Source organism: Anopheles maculipalpis, chromosome 3RL (genome assembly GCF_943734695.1).
Source record: "Anopheles maculipalpis chromosome 3RL, idAnoMacuDA_375_x, whole genome shotgun sequence".
Classification (NCBI taxonomy): domain Eukaryota; kingdom Metazoa; phylum Arthropoda; class Insecta; order Diptera; family Culicidae; genus Anopheles; species Anopheles maculipalpis.
The window spans coordinates 15,734,287-15,758,957 of record NC_064872.1 but is presented as its reverse complement, the minus strand read 5'-3'; the positions used below and the strand labels follow the sequence as shown (position 1 = coordinate 15,758,957).

Below are 24,671 nucleotides of genomic sequence, written 5' to 3'. Positions count from 1 at the left end.
CCCCAGTAGACGTAGATTGACTTATGCGAAAAGGAATGCGGTGCAACACCCTTGTGGAAAAGCGCCCATAATGTTATCTGCTTTATGTTATTATCATACAAATTAATCTGATTAGGTGAACGTATTTTTTTGCTCTGTTTACTAGCACTTTTGGAATTATCCTAGATAAGATTATTGTCTGCTGGTGGTGCTTTCAGGGGAATTTTGTTCGTTTTCATCTACATGTCACGGGATGTAGACGTGATTTTTAGTCATAAAGCTATTATCAACAAACGTTTTTGCAAATACGTTTTGAAGTACAATAAATTCTATAAATTCGGCTATTTATTACAGAGCTCTGTTGTTCGAAGCCAGCTGAAAATTAGTAATACGACTAAAGGTGATTCAGACACACCAGTAAACGGTGAATAGGGTTATTAACATGACTCATAACAAGAATTTCAATTTCAATGAGTTTTTGTGGAGTATTTCACTGAACTAGTCTGTCTAGTCAAAACTGACAATCCAGCTTGTGGTAAAATAAAGTCAAGGAAAGCCAAAAACGGTAGGCAAGACCGCTTGGGGTATGAAGTACAAAAGAAGCAGAAGATTCGTTCGCTAAGATCAATGGATCGGTTTGGTGGCATGGCCAAGACGATGTCCGATGATTATCTAAAACAACTGTTCCCTGCACGTAAGTCAGAATATCCTAGCTATATGTGCATCAAGTTAAGAAAATCATAAAATGGCTGACTAAGACAGCTTGAAGTTGTTGTGCTAACGAACATGTCTACAAGACTACTTTGCTTTGAAAATCTTATTTGGAAACATCTTCTTCGTACAAAAATCTGGTCACATAAGCGCCATTCGAGCAAATCAAAAGGAAGAATTTTAAATAAAAGTTAGAAGAATGACATTTAGAATCTCAATATGCCATGCAGAGGAAGGATTTCTCAAACAGCCGTATTTGCTAGCAGTTGTCTATCTGACTTCAATTTTTTTTTCTTCAAATGACTGAACACATTTAGATGCGATTCCCAAGTTCGAAATAAGCCTCATTGCATATGTCCTGGAGTTTGTGTGTCCATTGGAGCTTGTGGTTAATGAAGTGAAGAAGTATTTCTTGGATTTATTACCAATTATATCTACAAACTACCTTTGGACAATAAATATGAATCCACTCGAAACTAGCACCGATGGCTCCGAAAAACTAATAAAACTTTTCCCTAATTCGTTGCATTATTTACTAACTGAGCAACTCCTCGTAAAGACACACGCTCGGTAGGTTCACCTCTACTGATTGATGTAATCAACTGCCGGTAATCAATCAATCGTAACCCAGGACAAACATCACTTACCAATTACGTACGAGTAACCGTCAAGCGTCAGGACACACTTCCTGGTGGCGGTACCGGGCGGGTAGCGGAGCGCTCGAGTGAGCAGATTCTTCCCGGTCTGGAAACGACCCGGTCCACCCTCAAGGTGGCACTTGTGCACGGTCGTATCCTTGCAGCAGTCCGGCACACAGTCCACACAATCGCCGTAACACTCGTGACACTTGGCAGGACCACGTTCCAGTGCTTGGGCCAGCTGCTGAAGCTCTTCGTCGCTCGAGTTAGAATCGCCCGCCATGATTTAGTGTTTTCTTTGGTTTCTTTGGCAGAGGCTTTTCAATTACACGCTTCAATGTGGGGTCTTGGGACAGAAGCACTGTACCACGACAGGATGCATTGAGGGAGCGTTATTTTGTTGTATTTTTGCTTTTAAATTTGGCTGCGATTGGGTTGCAATCTTGTCTCACACATGTACGTGTCGTACATAAATCACAATTTTCGATTTTTAAACTATAGCAATCGAATCACATCACGTTCGAATCACAATCAATCAAGCGCACTACCTCCAATCGAATCACAATTGCACAGTCTCTGTTCGTTGAGGACGGACTACGTGCCTACGTGGTGGGACTGAACCGTACCGGGGTTGAGAAAACAGAAAAGCGGAAGGAGCTTTTTGTGCTTTTGTATTTAAATTCGGAGAAGTTCCGCGTCACAATCGTATATCTTTTCTGTTGGTAGTTTTTAACTGTTGAACAGTTTCAATATTTTTTGAGGGATTATTTTGATGGATTTTTTTCTTAATCTTAGTTCAATACGGGTTTACGGGATTACACTGCATGCACCGATTTCAACGCGATTTAAACGAACAAAACGAGCGATCCGTGCGACCGATTTCGCGATGGGATGATGAGTGGACAATTGGAGATGCGTAGAAATGGACGAAAATGGACGAATCCCTCGTTGTGGATGAGCGATGCAATGATGGAATTTTCCCTCGTTGTGCCAGCTGTCGATACACCGGGTAGAGATGACAGATGACGTTGAAACATGCACCACGTGTAGAACTTTATTTAACTAGCGACAGAATTAGCACAATATACCCGAACGCGTAATGACTTCTGAGCGCAAAACAGGAATGGAACAAAGAATTTGAATTTTCGCAAATCGATTCACAGGCAAATGAAAACACTCCAGACGCTTTGGTTGCGGTTAGGGAGAACAATGGATATGGAGACTACGAGAAAGTGATGCATGAATGGCGTACTTCTACTGAGTTAAATTATTTTAAACAGGTCGTTTAACGATTTTCTTTCTGCAAAAATGCGGTAAAAATCCGCTCTTAATCGGACACATCAGGGATAAGTTTAAAGGTGCTCATCTTTTCCGAAAAACATTCCCCCCTGTATAGCATGCAAAGGCAACATAAAATCAAAGCCTTCAAAGGCATCGTTTCGTCGGAAATGAAGTGCGCTGATGGTATATTTCGCTACTGATGAAAAGCATTAGCCAGCGCGGTGAACCAACCCGTAAGGTAAGGAACAAAGCTCTACAATTTGTCTTCTCCAGCGTGTGCGCCCATCCGCCTGAAGGTTATCCGTTGCTTTTTCTTTCTCCTCTCAATACTGCTTCAGGCGCAGTGCTGCTGGTGTGCTGTTGGGTGTCAAGTAAATTATTGCTCCTGCAACGAGGTTTGCGGTAAAATGGTAAATTTGTCCCACGAGTCTAAGGGATGATCGTGTGCCATCGTGAAACACACAAACTTCCTCCATGTAGGTACATAAGTGAAGACAGTTTGTCTCTCTGCTTTTTTCATGCTCCCACGCGAATCTTCGTCGTGTTCCGTTTTCCTCAGTTCATTCTGATCTCTTAACAACGCATCGTTTGCTGTCACGGGAGCTAGAGCCATCGTCTTAAAGCTTATATTATTCGCTTTCGCTCTAGTGGAGTATTCGCGATCCGTAGCGATCGTTAACCTTTCCCCAGGAGGGATTTAAAAAAATGCCCAACACATGGGATTTACTTTGCCCTGCTGGTGAAAATTGAGACATAAACGCTTAATGGCCAGATACTGGTGTCGTGTGTGTGTGTTTTTTTGTATCTTACTGTATTCTCGATTTTTCTATCCGGCGTTAGGGGAAAATTTGATTAGACTGAAAATGAACGGTACCGCATTGACGGCACAGCAGTGTGTCTCTGTGGAGATGAACTCGAGAAGAGCATATTCCTTTTGGGAATTGTTGTACGGAGGTTCGAACCACCTCCGCTTCCAAAGAAAGTATCGAAAGCTAGCGGCTTGCGGATGACTTTCTGCAATTCAATTTCACAAAGTCAAGCTCAGCCAGGCCCTAATTCAACATTTCGAGGCTTTTGCAAAGCATGCGAAAGTCAAAAATATCCACAAAAGAAATCCGTTTCTTTGGTTTGTGTGTATGTGTGTTCGTTTTTGGTGTGTTTACCTTGCTGAATGTTTTACATTTCAGGCTGTCCCTTTTTTATTCTGTTTCGTCTACAGCGCTGTGTCTTTTCACCAGAGCTTGATTTTCGAATGTGAAACCCAGGCTGATCGTTACCACGCTTCGTACAGGAATATGAATATGTTTAAAAGCACAGAACCGACTCCTCGCTCGCAGTAAAGTATTTCAAACTGAAAATCCACTTTTGTAACGCCTGTGGCGAGGCTAACTTTTTTATGTGCGTGTGTCGTCTTTTTACGTGTACATGTCGTGTATGTGGGTGTGTTTTTCGTACGTCCGCTGCTGATGAGATTTTCATACCGACCAAGGTAAAAGCCCTCGGGGAAATGGGAGGAACAATTCGTAAAGCGGCTTATTCGTAACAGGGGGCCTCAGCCAAAAATTATGTTTCGAACAGAGGTGAAAGTAAGGCAGAAAATGGTACAGAAAGGATCAACTTTCTTGGAAGTGCAAAAAGGCAAAAAAGGGTGAGATCTTCAGGCGTAGATGCCCGGAACAAATAAAATAAAAAATCTAGAATTCTAAAGTGTGTCATCAGTTATGATTATAAAGCTCAAAGATACTCATAACAATAACACTGGAATTGACGACAACGACACAATGCTTTGCATTTTTGATTTTCCTTCCAAGCACGGCATGCGTATTGAACTTCCTGTACCCGGTGTTTGAATTTAATTGGACTTCATGGCACCCATAAACCCTTGCAAATGTACCATCCTTATCCTTGAAGTAATAAAATGGAACGTGAACGCGGCCAACAGTAAATTATTTTTACCTTCAAACTCTAACCTCACCAATCCTGTCTTTAAAAGTCCACCCAGGCACGCTGGATGGAATAAGTGATAAGGTTAGACGGGCATTAAATATCCTTGAAAATTGTCCTTCCCTTTTTCCCCAGGGACGGGGCTACACCGCTTTGTCCCCGCGATTTCAATCGTCAAGCAAACCAATGAGGATAACTGAGTAAAAGCTACCTTTTTCTGGACGAAGCTACACAGCACACCTTTTCCACCAACCATTCATCCAAACGCAAGTACAGCTGGCGAGTGAAGAAATCGCAAAAAGACTGCGCCCGGCCAGCAGCGGAACAGGATGGTTCTTCGTTTGGTAAAATTGCTCGCCCGTTATCGGGCGCACAGCTCGTCGTATAATTTATTAATACGCTCTTGTGTTTCGCTTTGGCCTGAATAGCGTCTGCGAAGAAGGATTCTGCGTGCCTAGCAACACTTTTCATTCCGAGACGGGCAGAGAAGCACCGAATCAGCAACAAGGCCGGATACTTTCTGGTGGTGGAAAGCACTGAAGAAACCAGCGCTACAGGGTCCTTTTGCTGTGGAGCTAGGGGCGAATCGTTTCATGTTGTTATCACGCTGCCATTTATCTGATGATGGGGTCGCTCGGATACTTTCTACGATGCTTTTTAAGCAGTACCGAAACGGGAGGGCCCCAAAACGATGGGTCTTACAGTGGTAACAATCATTGGAGCAAGTTCATCAGAATGAATGCGTAAGATTGAGGTTTATCTTTGTATAATTTGACCTTTATCCACTGCTGGTGTAGCTTTTTAAATTGCAGCTTTCGTTCCGCTCGACGAATCTGTAAGAAAAATCATCCAATATAAAGCTGTTTTGGGGTGAAAGTTTAGCTGTATAATTAACAAATAATACAGCTGCTTTACCGTGATTACGTGATTACGATTCGCCTGCCTCTAACGTCGAACCAACTTCCATTAATAATATTTACCAAGAAAGCCAATGATAACACGTCATATCTTTAATGAATCCACTCGAAACAAGCACTGTTTTCGGGCTTCTAGCGGCCGATAAAATTCGCTTCGTCACTGTTAGACAACATACTTATTTGAGTGGAACTTTTCTTTACGATTCACTTTTAGCGAGAACAAACTCACCCAGCATATTGGACATGGCCAGAAGTTTATTTTTGTTTCGGGCAAACAACAACTTTCCCGCCAAGAAAAACTAAAGCCGAATACAAATGGATAGTAGTAGCATAAATAATTTGCGTAATCATGGCGCGATGAACCGGTGACGGGGCCTTTTTTTCCTGCTTCTGCATCCCGGTATCCTATTGTGCAAAGGTGCTATTATTTTCGGTCACTTTCGTACTTCGGTACACAGTCAAAAGCTACTTTCGTCTTTTAAGGAAACGTTAAAGAGACCGGCAATCCACTGGGAGAAGCGTCAATAGGTACCCAACGGCCAGCATGCAAGGAGCAATGGAAAAATCGGAAGCTTTCAGCCAAACGGAATGAAGCGCAAAAGCCAAAAAGCACAAAGCACTCTACTTAAGGGATCTTTTACGAGCGCCTAGCCGGGTGCGGCTGGTGTGCGTGGTGCGGAAAAATCGTTCCAAATGCAAAAGCGTAGCATCGGAAAACGGTTTTTCGGCTAACAAAAAAAAAAAGGCACAAAACTGTAGCATGCTTCGGATGCGATTGAGCACGAGACAATGGTATGAGCGCACGAAATTTGAAGATGGTTTCGGTGGGCGTGAATGTGGGTGTTTTGGTAAAATGTTAGATTGTAACGAGAGAAAAGCACAAAACTGCCGGGAGAATGGTCCCGCTTTGTTGAGCTGATTGTGTATGCATGTAGATGTATGTATGCTTCGCTTGTTTTGCACCAATATAATCGAGTCGAATATGCTGCGGCACGAAACTAGCATAAACTACACCCATTCGGATGGGTAAAATAAAAGATTCGATAATCTGACAAACTGGTTATGCGAGGGAGAAACAGAGGTAAGCTCACGGAGAAACAAAAACAAGTTGAATGATAGGAAAAGGTCACTCGGTTTTGTAGGGATTTGTTAGAGATAAATTGATTAAATAGATAAATTAATGATCAATGAATGATATTGTATAGGCGTATTGTTATTTCTTATCAGATATTAATATAATTTTAGTAGATACGATAAGCAGTTTGATTTATTGTTCTTTTTACAAATTAAAATGAAGTTACAAAAATTATCTTTAAAGGTATTAAATTTATGGTTTGGTTTGGATGGCAGGACCGGTTTCCAAATCCTATCCGGACCGCTTCCCCCGTAGAGAGAACTGATTATCCCACTACGTTGTACCGATAAGTGTAGTAAGCCATTAGAAGATGGCCGGCGTGACCTAGCAGGTCGTCAAGTCAAGAAAAAAAGAATCGTCTTCTAAAAATTTGATTTTTGTATCTTTTTTTCAGAAACACGATCCTCGTTCGTATTGTTTGTCTAACTACCATAATACATGGTATCAAGAAGCAATTGTGTTGTCATTGCTCATGTTTTTCTACCTAGCTAGCGATTAATGATCAACATGATGAGAAAGCTTATTTGGCGCTAGCAAATACTTTTGGGATGAAAGACTATTGAATCTGGTGCGATAGGATTGGATGAAAGCTTGAGCGATGCAGAGCATGAGTCAGTAAAATGTGTCAAGCGCCAATAAAAAGCACTTTGCTCCGAAAGGCGTAAAGAAAAATGACACAATATTTATTGTCGATGATGGTGTTCTGTGTACAAAAAATTAAAATCAACACGGAAATTGTATTATACAACAAATTTATTCCATATTACAAGCAATGGAAACATATCTGAAAGATCAAACCATGCATTGACTTTTTAACGATCAAGAAGAGTGAACCATTTGTTTCCAAAATACCCGTACACATTTTCCGACAAGTCAGGCAAGTACGATGAGTAAGTTTTCTAAACGACCCATTAAAAGTTGAACTTTGCGACTCCATGTCATCACCATGAATGGCTAGAGCGGTCGAGCATGCTTTGCAAACTAGCCATGCATACTGTATTGATCATTATGGGGTTTGACCAACTTGCTTTCACACTCGAAACCTACCCCACGGCGTCTGGCGTTAGAAGAGTATATGGCAAAAAGTATATGGCATGGTAATTAGCAGTCTTGCCTTCTTCCAGTGGTACAACAGTTTGTCATGCTTGATGGACAAATTGTAAGTGTCCCGAGAAAAGTTCTCCCCCAGTCAGAAAGGTGACTTGAATTGATTCGAAAAAGTTTTTTCCTCTCTTTGGTACACTTTAGCATGTCAGCATGTTTAGTGTTGATAGCACACGCTTGTTTGCTTTTGTAATAAAGCTTCACAATATCATACACAAAAATTGGTTCCACTAATTTATGGCAAGTTTTGATAGTAAAGACGCATCGTTCTGTCACTAGAAAACATGCTCGTGCGGTGAACATAAACGTGATCATCAAAATGGACCACTTACGATGCCACTCAAGGCGCCAACACTTACGCCGATCATTCTTCTCTTTTGGATGTGTTTTTGTACTATTTCGCCATTTTTCCAGCTCCCCGTTTGCTTCCATCCCACGGGCATACTGCCGAATGTGTACGTTTTCACCGCATTCACAAGTGCTGGCAATAAAATAAACAAATTCGTCGTCGAAAATCCTTCGCCAGGGCAGTCCCTTACTAATACACACGCCAAACGAAAGGACGCGTGTAGTTTACGGCACCATTCGAACGTCCGTGCGCGTGTTACGACTCTCTGGTGCCAGTTTCGTTTGTCTTATGTCCTTCTGACTCTTCGCCTTCTTCAACTTCTTGTTATTTCGTTTGCGAGGAACGAACCAACCAATCCTATTTCGTGACGACATTTCGGGCTACTCGTGTAGGAATTCTAGTATTTCCCATTCCCAGTAGTTTTATTCTCTTGCAGAGCTTTCCATCCGGGGTCATAAATATGTCATGGGTGGCTTGTTTCGCTACGGGGCCGTAACGGTACGACGGAACAGTCCCAAGCTTTCGATTCGTTGGTGCAAAAATGGCGCACAGCATAACTTTTGTCCAAAAACGGCTTTGCAAGGAGATGGCGACTGTAAGGGGGAGTGGGGAAAACCAAACCCTTTCGGATATCCAGGCACATGACAATAGTGTGTGCAGCACTCCTAAGGTTGTGACGCGTATGCTTTGTTTTGGAGCGACTTGCTCGAAGCGAAACTTGCTTAGCAAGCTGTAAATAAAAAGTATGAGGCTAAGATTTGTGTGTGGCAGAAGGTTTTGGGTCACATTTCAATCCAATTCAGTCAAACGGAAAAGCATTAAGGGAAAGCTTTAAATAAGAGAGTGAAAAAACTACCTCTTAATTGTTGTGATACTAAAACCATACAAGATCAATACGCTAACCTCACTTTAGCTGCTATTCCCGTGCCATTTGAAATCTTCAACTTGATGCAGCTTTTTCGTCATGGGTTGCTTCAATCGTTTTCGATCTGTCGACTTCGAGTGAGAGTAAGTAAAACACTCGATCAAAATTTAGGTCAGGTATTGCCGGTGGTAGAACATAGATTCACCATACTCTGCTGGCATGATTGACCCTTTAGCTTGAAGTGCTTTGAAAGGCCAGTCCGCTCAGTGCAGTGATTGGATTCGTTTTTTTAAGAAAATCCAGAAGCACTTAAGTGTGCACCAGACCTTGAAAGACCTCGGACAAGTGGCAGTACTTGCGGGTATTGGTAACAACTTACCGGGTCGTGTACAATATTCATCTCCGGACGGGGTATGTTTTGAGGATACGCTGCCCTCGAGTGTAGTGATGTACTCTACCCTTCTAGTAACGTTAAAATGGATGGGTATCGAGGGAATAACAAAATTAAATTGTAAACGAAGTTCCTGTTTGTGATCGAAAACAAGACTTTGAAAGGTACACCGTAACGTGTGTGAGTGCTGTTGATTTAAATGGTTTCAAACTTCATAGAACTTGACGCGGTACGTCCGTTTACGATGCCGTTAGTGTGGGGTTGTAATTTTTGTGTTCGAAAATAAACGATGACCCACTCGCGTAGAGTGCTTAAAATTCCCTTAGAATAGCAAACGAGTAAAGCCCCAAAATCGTCGTAGAAACGTCGTCAAGTTAATCGCCCAAGCGGTTATAGACGATACTCGAGGGAAATCTTAAATAGGTGCTCACTGTGAAGCTAGTAAAGATGCACCACACCAGTGTAGAGAGCCGTTTTATGACTCCGAATACTAACCGTGTGGACCGGATCGGCGGTCATGCATTAATCATCAGGTGGAAAGTACTTTTGTTGCAGTTCCTATCACCTCCGGCACTGCATATGGATAGTCTTTTCACTGGCAGCGCAGTGCATTTTCTCATTCCACGCTGGGAATGTACACCGGCACCTAGACTGGCTGTCTCTTTTCTTCCGCCCGTCAGCTCTCGGGCCAGTTAATGCTAGCTTACCGGGAATGTAACTGGATGATCGCCTTTGGCCTCACCGTAGTAAAGTGCGGCACGTTGCGACAAAGAGGCGCAGGGTACCCGGTAATTGGTTTGTAATTGTACGGGAAAGCAATGGACTATCTTGTGCGACTGACGGCTTTAGGTCATCAATAATTCATCTTCAGCACGGGTGTACCACTCACTGGGCCGGTGGCGAGCGCTTAGCGGTTTGGGAAACTGCACCGACTGGCGATCTTCTGTCTCAACTTTATCGCTTGGTTTAGTCAGGAGCCAGTGACAGGTTTGTGCGATGTGCGACAGTCAACTCGATTTCTAGGTTAATCGACTAATTAATTAATTGATTACGATAGCCATCGCGTCCGAAGGTGCTAGTTCGCTGTGTGTTAGGAGTAGCGCATAACGAAACGGCTTCTCCCGAAGGGGAAGCTTCGTCCGGGTGGCTTATTATGCACCATCTCCGGTGGCTAATTGCTGGCCAAATGCTGTGAACTAGAAAAACAAAAGCTGAAATTTTTCTGTTTTGCAGCTCCATAATTGGCACAGGAGTTCTCCTGTGAATAATTCTCCGTAATGGTGAAAGTGAATCGCGGGAACATTTCGTACCCTAGCCGGTGGTGATCAATCGTGGTTAACCCGATAGTGCCATATCGAGAGTGGAGCAAGCGATGGTTCTCAGGGGAGATGTAGTGCCATCCCGAGGCCTTCGTAGCTCGCGCATCGATTGTTCAATTATCTATCCATTCGCGTTCCTCCATGAGCTTGCCTCCATGAGGGTGAGATAAATTTCTTTAACGACTCCACTATACGTGCACGTTTGTCCACGGTACCCAGTTTGTTGGAGGTTCCCTTCCTTTCCACCCACCCCCTCTTTTGCTCTCTCCCCGTGAAAATGACATCTCGTTGGTAAATGGTAGATTCGGTCATAAAAACAATCATCAACCATTATCATCATCACCATCCCGAAGAATCGATGCGTATACTGAAGCTATCTTGCCTACTTCCTGATAAAGCGAACGCGACTAGAAAAAAAAAATCGCGTGGAACCTACACCAATAACCCAAGAACAGTTTTGTTATTTTTTGTTACGTACTCGGAGACTCCATAACGCCGATATAGCGCTTTCCAGATGTCGCACAGAAGAGTTTTCCCCTTCATAAAGAACACAAAGTTAGCGAAAAATGTGTCAGCACCTCCTTCAGCGGGATTGTTTGAAGGCCAACACGAGTTGGGGGGTAAAATTTGTGTGTGAGCGATCGTTCATACGAAGGAAAGTTTCGTCGCAAGAGTTCATAATCTTAACCACTTGATTTGACCGCGAAAAGTTTGGCCTTTCAGCATAATAAAAAACGGGGTGCGTTCATCGTGCGGCAATGTTTTATGGCCACCCTTCTGGTGCTTTTGTCTTTTTCGTATGAAAATGTTCCAATTCTTGTCATACTATGACATGCCTTTTTATGTTTTCCGATGTACAACATTTTAAAGATCAGCCAATAAGTGCTTCCGCTCGACAATTTATGTTGTCCTGTGCTCATGTCTTGAGTGGTTGACTACTTGCTAACAATGTGTTTAAGAAGTATCACAGTTCTTGACAATGCAGCCAATTTATTGTGTGCTTAAGTAGTGAACCAGTTCTTATGCTTTTATCGAGATCAGCCGAGATAAATTAAAAAAGACAGTTTAACAGCGAAGCATCTCAAAGCTATAAATTCCATTACAGCGTCAACAATTCACAAACGGAATTGAATCGTAATTCACGCTTCAGACGCATCGATTCCCCGCGCTATGCTTCGGCACAGTAAAACATGATTGTCTGCCACCATAAAACCGTGCAATTTAGCATCCAGCCCGAGCTATCTTATCGGTATGCTCTTTAGCGTTGTAATCGCTGCCATGGTCCCCCTCCATCGGTTCCACCAGATCCTTGGATCGATGTGAAAATAACAAAAGTTTAATAAAGTCGTTATCATTATCATCATCCACTTGGGGCAGAAAATAGATGTGCGGGCCGCCGCACTCACCGGACTGGCTGTAGGTCCCATCTGTCAGTGTCAGTGCAACTACCGTACCGTGCGGTACAAAAAAGGCAGGGATGACGTTTTTCCGACCAGTGGTCACCGTCGGTTTGGTGGTGATTTTTGTGTGTGGTTTGCAGGCGGTGGACGATAAAGACTGGTACCAGCATGCCACGTTCTATCAGATCTATCCACGCTCGTTTCAAGATAGCAACGGTGATGGTATAGGCGATCTGAAGGGAATCACCTCGAGGATCGAATACCTCGCTGAATTGGGCATCGATGCGACCTGGCTCAGCCCACCGTTCGTGTCGCCGTTGGCAGACTTTGGGTATGATGTGGCCGATTTCTATAACATCCAGCCGGAGTATGGTACGCTGGCGGATATGGAGGAGCTGATCGCGGAAGCGCACCGCCACGGCATCAAGCTGATGCTGGACTTTATACCGAACCACAGCAGTGACGAGCACGATTGGTTCGTGCAATCTGCAACCGGGAACGCAAAGTACCGAGACTACTACATCTGGCGGCCAGGGAAACTGAATCCGGTGACGGGAGCACTAGAGCCACCGAACAATTGGATTTCGGTGTTTGGTGGGCCGGCCTGGACATACGATGAACGGCGTGGGGAGTTCTATTTGCATCAGTTTACGAAAAAACAGGCCGACCTGAACTACCGCAATCCGGCCGTGGTGGAAGAGATGACAAACATGCTGACGTTTTGGTTGGAGAAGGGTGTCGATGGGTTCCGGCTCGACGCCATCAATCACATGTTCGAGGATCCGGAGCTGCGCGATGAGCCACCAGGCTGGGGAGCTCCCGGGTCGTACGATGAGCTGGATCACATCTACACCAAAGATAACCCGGACACGTACGGTGTGGTGTACGGATGGCGACAGCTGTGTGAAGATTATGGGCGGCGTGTCAACAAAACCATTATCATTATGACGGAGGCGTACGCTTCGATTGAGAACACGATGCTGTACTATGAGGATGCGACCGGCACGCGGCAAGGTGCACACATGCCCTTTAACTTTCAGCTGATCTACGACTTCCGGCACGATCAGAATTCGATCGGGTTGAAGCAATCGATCGACTTTTGGTTGAACCATATGCCGGCTCGCCATACGCCAAGTTGGGTGGCGGGATCGCACGATCATTCGCGGGTTGCTACACGTGTTGGACTGGTGCATGTTGATCAGGTGATGACCGTCTTGCACACGCTACCGGGCACAAGCATCACGTACTATGTAAGAATAGATCGCAACGCTAGATCTGTATAAGTTCGCAAATAATTGGTTATCTGGTGTTTGTTTTTCCAGGGCGAAGAGATCGGAATGTTCGATTACAAGGAAGCCGAAACGTATGACAACCGTGATCCGAACCGTACACCGATGCAGTGGGACAGTACGATATCGGCCGGGTTCAGTAGCAATCGTACCACTTGGCTACCACTGCATCCCGACTATCCAACGCGCAACGTGAAGATGCAGGAGGCGGCTGAGAAGAGTACGCTGAAACATTTCCGTAAACTGACGGCACTGCGGCGCCATCCAACGTTGGTGCACGGAGAGTTTGTTCACCGTACCGTAGGGCGAGATGTGTACGCGTTTAGCCGAGAGCTTCATGGGGAGGATACGCTTGTCACCGTGATAAATATGGCCGACAGTAGCCGAACGGTCGATCTGGGCGACTTTGTCAACCTGCCCGAACGTATGAAGGTGGAGATAGCGCAGCCGAACTCCAACTACAAAGATGGGTAAGTTGGTGAACAATTGATAATAGTCCCTTCATTAATCGTCATTAATTAATTTCTTATGTTTAGGGATGAGATTGATATTCATCAGCTGACCCTGCTGAATTATGATTCGGTTGTGTTGCGTGCTGTTGTTTCTGGAGCGGCTGGACTGAAGCTGTCAATTATTGCTGTTGTTTTGGTGGCTATCAAGCACCTGCTTTAAAGCAATTTTGTTGTAGCACGTTAAAATGTTTAATAAACGAACCATGCTATTAATTGTGACAATCTTTTTAGCACATCATCATGAGAGGGAATTTTTCTCTCGGTACGGTACCGCGTCTATTCCCTTCACCAAACAAAACCTAATTGAAATCGGTTCGCCCGGAGTACTTATTTAAACTTTACCAATTTGAGCGACACTCGCGGCGTGACGAAACAACCGGCCCGGGCTATGCAACTTGCGGCGATGTCGTTGCACGTACAGCCCCGCGTCGTGAGCAGTGCAGTATGCACACAACGTTCCAGACCGGTGTGCCAGAAGTGTCGGTGCCACATTTCGTGTGCGCCCGGTTGGCGTAGAAATTCGCGTGCTGTCGCGCGTAATTAATTGTTTCCGGCAGAGACCCGTTCGGTGCGGCGTGGCACGCGTTTGGTGGAGTTGCAACAAGAAAAAAAAAAACGCTAATGCCCGAAGCTAACAAACCTCTTCTGTGGACGGAGGGCACTGGGGAGTGCAAGCTGTGTTGTGCCAACGCAGACAACCGAACACTGACAGTCGCCGGAAGAACAAGATTGCACGAGAAAGTGAACTCCCGGCAACCCGGTGAAGCGAGAGGGCGATCGGCGGATGCGGGCGTTATGAGAGTAATTACAACAACGATGTGGATCTTTGGGCACAGCATAAGCTGCCCCGCTGGGGGTACAAGTGCAGGTTGTGCCTGAAATGTAGCTTCCCGGGGACTGCTTGTACTTGACCGTGCGGTTGAGTGTGAACTCGGGGGGAGCTTCGGGTTTTGGCAAAGTTGTGCTAGGGTTGTGGCAGCTCACGGTGCAATATGTATGAAGCTAAATCATTCGCCCTGGCCATGATGGATCATTCCGGGTGGAATGGGATTTGAAGTTTAAGATCGTTTCATAATGCCCATCCTGTAGTCTGTGGGAGAGGCGAGTTTTGGGTGGTTTACGAAGTTTGAGCCAGCTTATGATGAAAGTGAAAAAAATGTGTAAAAAATTCCGAGAGTGAGAAAGAGAAAGAAAAGGAAAGACTTCTTCAGTAGGATAGGGTATGGCAATAATAAATCTAGATCAAGCACTGGACGGCAGATGGGTTGGGCTTGGAAAAATAGTTTGACACGAAAGAAAATGTTGAAGCTAATTCCTGGGGTGTTATGCTGTCAAAAACTCAGCGCAGGTGAGATGTAATTTATGAAGAAATGTAATAAGAGAAATTAGATTTTCGTTGGGCGTAGAGGAATTTTGTAGGGTTGTAATGAAAATGACTTATGGGTGGTTTATTTTATAAGGAAAAAAGAGTGCTCGTGTTGGAAAAAAAAAACGAATTTTCGAAGCATTTTTAAACGAATAATTGATTCAACACACAATAAATTCATCCTTTTCCCCAACTAAAAAGATCGATTTCAGCATCGATTGAGAAGGACATTTCACAACAGAATAAAGCAATTATTAGAAGGTTTCAGTTTCGATTTAACTAACATCTCAATGGCCTGCTGAAGCACTGCTCGATAACGATACGGAGTGCCCCGGATCGGGAAGGAAAACAACCATTGCTTCGTTTTGTTGCTCTCATTGTCGTACCATTTCTGTGACGAGCAAATCGTGCGGAAGTAATAAAATACTGCAAGAATAACAGTAAAAGAAGAAAAAAAAACCCCTGCAAAATGTCTGACCCAAGCCCCTGAACAAGCCGTACAAACGTAGTCCGCTACACATTTCCACCTCCTGCCTGAATGCTTTTAAGCACTGACCACTCTAGGGAGATGTTTTTATTTTCCGTCCTCCGTACCGGCGGGCCGTGAGTTTGACCTCACGTCGACGGTTTGGGTCATTCGGGTTTTTGTTGATTTCTTTTGCTGTTTGTTTTTATTTTAGCATGTCGTTTGTGTGTGTTTTTTTTTTGGCGTGGCGTTGAACAAAATTCGCAACCTCTGGCTCAAATGGCGAGAGTGGCGATTGAATGAGCCTAACCGGAACGGTTACAGGAAAGGATCGTGCCATCGTTTCTGCTTTCCTGCAACGCGCTTCCGACACTTTTGTTCTGAGTGTCCGATTTTCCGGACAATCGGTCGAGTTTGTGTGAGGCCGCCCCATTTTCGCGTGCTAGGCTGGTAACTGAAACTGGTTTCGTTTGAATGTTTGAAAGGACGATGATAGACTGCCGCTGGACCACTTCCGGTACAAGCATGACGATTGTTTGTCATTGGGACGGAAGCAAGCGAAGCAGCAAAACAAAAAAAAAAGCCCCGAATGGAAGAAAAACATGAAGGCAAAACGTGTCACGATTTATGCTCGTATGCCAGTTCAGTAGAGGTCATTTCGATGAACGAGGCAGAAAAGAAGGATTTTCACCCTGTCAGAATCTTCCGGACCGGACGAAACAGCTGTAATCGGGCCAGCAATTCATCACAAATACCTGCTAGCAATTTATCGTGAGCAGACGAACAGTCTCTGTGAAACACGTGTTCCATTCGTAACGCGATTGTATCTGTGTGTGTGTGTTTGTATTAGAAACCGCGAGGAAAACGTGTAGGGAAAATAGTTGCTGAAACTGATAACGAGGTTACAACAAACCATACTGTCTGCGCCACAAGAAAACACAAACACACCCGCTCACGACGTATCCAGTTGTGTTGGTGGTGGTGGTGGCGCATAGCTCGACTGCAGTTTACTATGCTCCAGGGGGACAAAGTATTGGTGCAGTCGTGCGTATCGATTGAGAGAAAAACTTTACCCATTTTCCACCCTTTATCGATAGGCGCGGCGGCGAATGGTATAATAGCACGGTGTTAGTCGTGGTCGGGGTCGGGGAAGTTTGTTGTCCAGGAAGGGAAAAAGGGCATTGCTATTTAAATGCTACAACCCACAACCCTTTCATTCGCGCTCCTTTGCTACTGATAGTGGCTTTCCTGTTCGGTCCAGTTTGTAGCTGATTGGAAAACTTTGGACTAGAGACGGGTGAGTTTGGTTGAGCGTGGCGCAAGGAAATGACGCGTTTCTAACAGCAAATATTGTGAGTATGATAATTTTATGACATCTTTGCCCAGTCGTCATCGATTCGTTTGATTGTGGCGAGTGTAAGGGTTGGTTTTCGCGCCCATTCCTATGGTTATGTTTGTGCGATATGTGGCACAGTGAATGTGGTAATTGAATTTTGGTTAAATATTGATTCTATTTGATGTGACTTATTTTTAAACGATACTGGGACAAGTACTTTCAACTTAAATATTTTTGTCTTTAAAGTTTTCGGTTAAAAAATCTGTAAGCAGTAGCCTAAAATGTTAGAAAAAAAAACCTACAAAAATATTTTCAATATCAAAGCTCATATTGTTGTGTAACCTTGTGGTCTAACCGCTACTCATAAATATGCATATTCCATGCGCCAGAAGCCCATATCAAACAGCATCGTTGACTGTTGATAATAAGTTTTTCTCGGTTCTTGCCATGTAACGCCCGAGTGACGCAAACCGGAGCGAACATGGCACAAACACGTTTGCAGAAATTGACAATGAAGATAAAGTTTTGTTTTATTGCAAATGTAATAAAATTTTGAGACCCATTTCGGTGACTCCAACGTGCCCTTCGAGAGCGTCGTGAAACTTGAATCTACTTTTAAGCTTTCAGCCGTAACCAGGCGTGATTTTTCAGCTTCAGCAAACAGAAGTGTTGAGAGCTGGTGGATACGTTTGTGTGTGTTGAACAGTTTGTGGTTGTGGTTTCATAGAGCTTTTGGTTTGAAATATGTAAAATAGAATAGAACACGAGCAATGGTAGGGTTAGAGCGACTGACAGTGTTTTAGATTTATTCAGTATGGTATCTAGGAAGGAAATTGATGGGAAAGTAGGGTGTTGATTGAGGTAGAGAACGATTTAATCAGACTAAGTGCTTCTAACTGTGACCTCCTGGTGGGTGTATGTTTACTTTTTCCTTTGCTCATTTTTCAACTTCTGGTTCGTATGAAATTCAATGTTTCATTTTTGTACATAATTTTCTCTGAAAACAACGTTAAATCGCTTACTTTATCCCTTATTGAAAAGGTGCCATCAATGCACGATTTTATATCAAAGCAAGGTGTCAAATTGCTTATCCCCGTACGTCCCCGGGACGTACTCGACACAGAAGCCGATTTGAGGAAAAACAAATTCAAAAGCTCATTGCCACTAGCTGTTCCCGGTCCATGGTTGCCCGCTCCATTCTGCTTTACATTTCACAAATGTCCCTCGCACCTCCTGCCATGCCTGCTTGGCACCTCTCGGGCATGTTTTATCATGTGCCTGCTGGCTGTCAAGCTTTCCCTTCTCATTGCACCAGTGTGGATATTGATTTTCATTGCCTTTCCCAAGTACGTTTTGTTGCGGGCGTTTTCCACTCTCCGCTTCGAGGGTACTTGGTTTTTGCGTAAAACAATATTCGGCATCCGGCGCAACGCAGCCAACCAGGCATGCGATGTGAACCCTCGAAACAATCGTTTCATCACACAGCACCGAAGGAAGGCAGATAAAAAATCGATCCGCAAACAGTCGTGAAGTTTCGAATGCTGCCCTTAAGGTGGAAAATTGGCAAAAGAATGTAGACACAGCAGCGTAAAAACAGTTTACCATAAAAGGCCATTAAGAAAGCGTTCTTTGATAAAAAATGTAACTTTTTTCGTTAAATTGCACGGTCTAATGGGTAGTAGCAGCCTTCGAGTCGTTTAGGATTAATAATTGAAAGAAAATATCTTTTAGCTTATCAGAGGCTGATGATGTGAGGCTTTTTTGTGGGGAGCTTTTTCAACTCAAATAACTGATGATCGGATTGTGAATACAACTATTTGGCCCTTAAAAAGATAGTTTTGAGTAGTTCAAAAAAGACGTTTTCCCTCATTAATCAATGAAACCTGTAAGCAATTCTCAATTCAAGCATCCTCTTTGCCACCGTGTCACATCATTCAACCTCGAAATAGAACAATAATTCTGTTTGTACAACACGATTAATGTCATGTAATGGTGTCGCTGTTGCCTATAGAGGCAGGCGCCTCTATTCACAGCACTTCGGCAACTCTTAATGCCCGACTTAAAATGTAACACTTGCGCACCACCTTAAACACACCTGCATAGCCACAAAAAGCTCCACAGCCGCTTCTAACATGGTAGCATGCTTTCGCATGAAATCTGTCAGCATTTTCATAATTTCAATGCGGCACAGAGCACGGTGAAAGCAAGAGTGTGTAGGATTACGATACATTGTAAGAGGGGATTTATTTCTACAAGATCCGGTCTCGGACGAACAAATGTGGCACGGGAAAAGCGGATTACTTGAGCAACCGGTGACACAACCGTAGTGTAGTTTGATCATTTTGATGCTTTGGCAAAACGAAAGGAAAGTCACCCAAACCATCAATAAAATGTCATGGCGTTTGACCCTCGATTACCTACTTGAGAGATGGTTTCATGGCTTTTAAAAAAGCGTTCTTTTTATGGAAGGGTTTAATATAGGTGCAAAATGAATCGTTAAGTTGAGTGTGTAAAGCTTGTACGCGTTTGTTGTAGAATTATTGATTTTACAATCACCAATGAAATTTCAATCAATCCTTCACAAGGAAAGCTTTGAGATTCATTTTTAAACAATAATCTTACTGGCGGTTTATGAAGATCGATAAGCCACAGTCGTGCTTATTCTGTATTTTATTGAATTTATGATGAGATGATGAACAAGAGTCACATCTGACGCTTCCTAAAAGAAGCAAGCAGTTTTTACAGTAAAATCATTTTCTTCTTTGATTTTGCCAGTAAATAATCCTGATACACATGATGCGTATTTCTTGTGGATTCTTGAAATTTGCAAATGGGATGAGCGTTTTTCCGGTGACATAAAACACTGAATACTGTATTTTGGCATCCTTTCGTAGGAAGCCCGTTTTAAATATTGCAGGATTTAGCCAACCACGTGAAACGGGACAGGACGGATACACCGACTTGACGCGTGAACTTAAAAGCAGAAATACGCAAATCACATCGTACAAATCTTTCATCATTCGACGTGCTTGAAATTTCACTTTACCCTCGAACCTTGTCAGCCTTCTATCTCCCGCTCGATTTTCCTTTGTCTTGCTTTTGCCCGTGCCAGTGTTCCGGTGGCCTGCATGCATACATATTGTGGAAAGAAATAATACCGCACCATCTTGCTATAATGTTATCCTTCATGGAAGAAGTAGTCCATCTTCTTCATCTCCGTTGACACGACGTGTGGTGCTGCTTTGTTTCACCCCACAATCTTGGAGGATGTAAAGATATGTCATGCGAAATGCGTCACCCTTAATAAAACCCTCCTCATCGTGTGGCAGAGGTTCCTCGCTCTCGTTACATGCCGAGGGAAGGATCTAAACATTCCGCTTCCTTAGACGGTTGATGTGGAAGGTAACTTGAGATTTCGACATTTGCTATTCAACGGTTTGAAGGACATCGTGCAGAAGGTGGCTAGAAAAATACTGTCCTCGGTTGATGATTTGCCTGTGATCAAATCAGATTGAGGCCGTTCCTGGTGCTTTTGGGGCTGTGAAGTGATGGCCCCGGCAAATGTTTGCAAAACATTTCAAGGACACCTGGAAGGAAGATTGAGTCGCTCGTGCAAACGTGCGCCACTTGTTCACACGCTGTTGAAAAGGGAAACAGCCGATCTTCGCTTTGTTGGACACAGTTTTGGTCGAGCGAAATTTTTGCAGGGTGGACAAAAATTTAAATTTTCTCTTTACGTTGGAAGTTTTTCTATCCAGCCTTCACTTACACGTGGTTTGCGTGTGACGAGGAAGATTATTATGGTTAGCGTTAGTAGTTTAGCCGGGATGGGTATAAACTGCTTCGTTTCGTGTGATCTTTTGATGCGACCAGAATGATCCGATCACAATCAGGAATATCAATAATTTTCTGCTCTTCCATTCCGCCCAGGCTTTGTGGCACACGATAATATGCTTTAAGATGAAAATGATGCTCAAGGCTGTTTCTTTCTGGGAAGAAAATTGTTCACCACATATGAAGTAAACGAAGTAAAAAGGAATCTGAGAAACGGAATCAACGAAATGGAACATAACACTGTCACCTTTGCAAAGCTTTTCCCAACATTGTGGAGAAAAGGAGATACGACGGATATCAAATAGATCGACCGATGGGACACACGATTAAAATTGATTTGATTGATCCTTCTTTTTGGCGAATGAAAAAAAGGGTGTCGAACGAGGATTCACGATAACCAATGGGTCTTTTTCTTGCGAGGCTCGTCTTGTGTGTCCAAGGACACCAAGCGTGCGCGCGTGTGTTTGTGTATGAAATGTGTGCCATGTTTTTTCAGGCTTAGCTTGTACCGGCCACGTCAAGTTTGATGGAACCGAGTGTAATGCTATCGACACTGACATCCTTTGTGAATATCCCTTTTGGCAAAGCTTCAATGGAACTGCGCGATAAAAAGGAGTCTCCATTTCGAGAGTGATGATGCTCGGAGCGTTTCGTGTCACGAGTAAATCCGCATGTATGAGAAGATCGTGTCAATTAAGTTAATTGATAACGCGACGTGATGGATGAACTGTGACACGACTATCTTTTAATCTTGAGTTTTGCACTGTTTTGTGTGTTAAAAATAAAATATTTTTATGTAGGTTTTTTATCCAAAAAATAATAAACATTAGCACAAAATAAACCACATATCAAAATTCTTTCACTACCCTTTTACATTTTAAAGCTTGCTTTACAACCTCAGCTCTCATTCACAATACATTCGCAAAAATAAACTTCAACCATGAGAAATCGATAATCACCGATCGATGCCCAACTTACATTGTATCCAATCCAATCGTTACACGTTCCCTTCGCTACACAATTTTGTAACAAAAAATCAATAAAAACACCAAAAGAAATAAAACATTAGCAATGACGCGCTCCATGCTATGACGCTTTTGACGATGTACGCGAAGCGTCGCGGTTGTCCCCTTCCGGAATTTGGCCGCAAAACTATCATGGCTTTGGGGCAGGAAGTTTGATAATTTTGGCGGGAAGTGGTAAATGGCACTTGTGCCTTGCTACGCTAGTGGTGACAGTATCAGTGGTCGATTGGTCCACCATAGTCGCCTCACCTTTTAAGCGTTGGGATGGGATGAAGGCCTTTATGATTATCCCACGGTACACCGTCAAGGTGATGGGGCTGACGATTAGCTGGGTGATGATACATGGTGAAATGTAAGAGAGAAAAAAAAAACATCGAAGCATCGTCGAGAGTGCTAATTTTAGCCCATGCGAAAGAAGCGCCTCGGCAAGGTCAGTTGTTTTGGTGATGTGGTTGTTGTATCGAATGGTTAAATGCTTTGGGAGAGGTTTAATCCGACAAAAATATTATACAGTCCTCAAAAGACTGAACCCTTTGACTGACGAAATTTTTTAATTTTTTTAAGTAGTCCTCTTGAGCATGATTTTAAGTCAACATCGATAACTTCCCCATGCTAGTAATATCTTAATGTGATAAAAATGAAGACTTTTAACGTATAAAACTGGTCTGTTACTTCAAAAGACGTCGTAGAAGCAGGAAGAGGAAGAAAACAGATCGCCTTTGTGTGTCAGTATCAACAAATCACAGACTCGAGCCGAGCCCGGTCCCGAGCCAGACCTAACATTGGCCCCATTCACGGTCATCGATCGGTTCGGTTTGTGAAGTCTAATTTTACGACTTGTTTACATACGGTGCTACCTTCCTTCACTGTTCGCTGTTTCACCCGCCGCTACCAAACCAAAAACAAGCGAATTCTTCAGCGATCTTCAAACACCACGATATCCGTTAGTGGTGTTCTACGCTGGGTGTTTTTTGGTACGATAAACCGGCGTTGCGCACAAGGTGGTTTCCTGGGGCGGGAAAAATGAACCTCCTAGTTTGTACCTAATCTGTTGCATCCTGTCCTAGCTGCCCTTCCCTAATGTTCTTCGGATGGAAGCACCCTAAAACCACCAAGGGCAACATTGACCAAAAGGGACTATTTTTGTAAATAGCTGTCCACCCCGCTGTCCACAAGATCAGCGCTCACAGCGGTGCTGACAATATAAAATCATAATTAATTGAAAACACTTCTCCGTGTTCCTCCTTCGGTCGGTTTGTCGCGGGTTTACACAAGCAAAACAAAAAGGGTTGTCACTCGTGTGCCGGTGTTACCTTTCTTATGCCAAAGGCCGCTTGATTAATGGGGTCCGCCTTGTTACAGCGTGGTTTCCCCGTCGCTGTGTGTTTTTGTCCCATTTTCGTTCGTTCGTCACGATGTCGAGATGTCGCGTGATAGAGGCAGCTCGAGCTTTTCCACAAGGACCCAACAAAACCCAAAACCCGGCGTCCGGTTTTTGAGTCACGAGTTCGCTCGTTCGGTTAGTTTTAAGCGCAAGAAGCTGCCCGATGCCGGTGATTTAATTGGCAAGCCATGTGATATGAGCGGCGCTCAGACTTGGTGATGCATTGAAACACACGGACACACGGACACAATCACTGATGATTTTAGTGATCGGATCGGTGTCGACCAATGATCAGTTGGCAATGGTTTTGGTGAAGGGAAACTTAGGGAGTGAATCGAGATAGCGCGATGGGAATGTACTGCTGCTATCTGCAAACGGAAATCTGTTCACGTGCTGTGCCTCGGTTGAAGATGCAAATGAGAAGAACGGGTGTTCTCAAGTTTGGCAAGCGAGTTGACACATTCATTAGTAAAAGTGTTAAATTACTCGGGCACAATATTTGGCGAACTTTAATGGACCGGCTTTGCAACATGGTGTGCATCGGCTAGATCATGCTAATTAATCGTTTATTTGGGTTGTAACTGTTTCTGAAGAGGATCCAACGAATTTGTGGTGAAATCGCTACTCATTTTTAATCATTTTCAAGCAATGAAATGAAAACTTTTTTAAAGCCCAATGTCTTAAACAACTGTGGGTTCTGTTTGTGGATCATGCTGGAATAAAAATAAACTCCTCCCATGACTGGAACAGCAAAACGCACGTGCCACTTGTTCAGTCGGCTAGTGGCACTTGCTTTGCCTCAATCTCAGCCTTATTATCTTCCAGAAACGTGCCTTTCATCCATTCTTTAGTGTTTCCCTTTTTGTCGGCACATGAAACCGTTTTCCCACCGATTATGCTGCTGCTTCCCACACCGCACCAACCATCAGACATCCGAGCACCAAAGCAGTGGGTTGGGAAATTGAAAATTGAAATGAGGAAACAAAACCACAAACGATTTAATGTGTTTCTGCGGTTGTTATCCTGTTTTGCTGGTTTCTTCCCACCCATATCCGCCTGTGGGGCACAGCGTAGGTTGAAGCATTCGAGCAAGGACTTTTTATGTTTCCTGCACCCGAAACCAAACCATACCGGCAGCCCCCAGATGTTTCCCCCTTGACTTAGCCTTTAAGACACGCACCCGCAGCCGTTTGGTTGGAAGGCACATCCGTGATTTACGGTTAACTTGCTCGGCAGCTTCGCAAAAACCTTAAAACTAGTGCACAACGACTTCAACACACAATGGTTGGTGCTGGCAAAATGGGGTTTGATGCCCGGAAAGGAATGCTGGCGGGGTAGTTAGACATCATTATCAGCACATAATCGAGCCGGGTCGGGTAGCTGGTAGGAATTTTATGAGACAGGTGAATTAGTTCCCAAGTTTACC

General features: G+C 43.8%; 3 protein-coding genes across 3 annotated transcripts in view; 1 reads left to right on the top strand and 2 right to left on the bottom strand.

The window, feature by feature from the left end:
- Nucleotides 1-24,671, bottom strand: part of LOC126564164 (G-protein-signaling modulator 2) — a 432,630-nt gene that overhangs the window by 193,191 nt on the left and 214,768 nt on the right. The gene's annotated exons all lie outside the window — the stretch shown is intronic.
- The window catches only part of LOC126563964 (dual specificity calcium/calmodulin-dependent 3',5'-cyclic nucleotide phosphodiesterase 1), a 121,170-nt gene that overhangs the window by 67,400 nt on the left and 29,099 nt on the right, over nucleotides 1-24,671 (bottom strand). The gene's annotated exons all lie outside the window — the stretch shown is intronic.
- Nucleotides 12,074-13,994, top strand: LOC126564813 (alpha-glucosidase-like). Its single transcript, XM_050221926.1, has 3 exons — nucleotides 12,074-13,283; nucleotides 13,356-13,792; nucleotides 13,859-13,994. The coding sequence occupies exons 1-3, from the start codon at nucleotides 12,111-12,113 to the stop codon at nucleotides 13,992-13,994; spliced, it is 1,746 nt and encodes a 581-aa protein (XP_050077883.1). The 5' UTR covers nucleotides 12,074-12,110.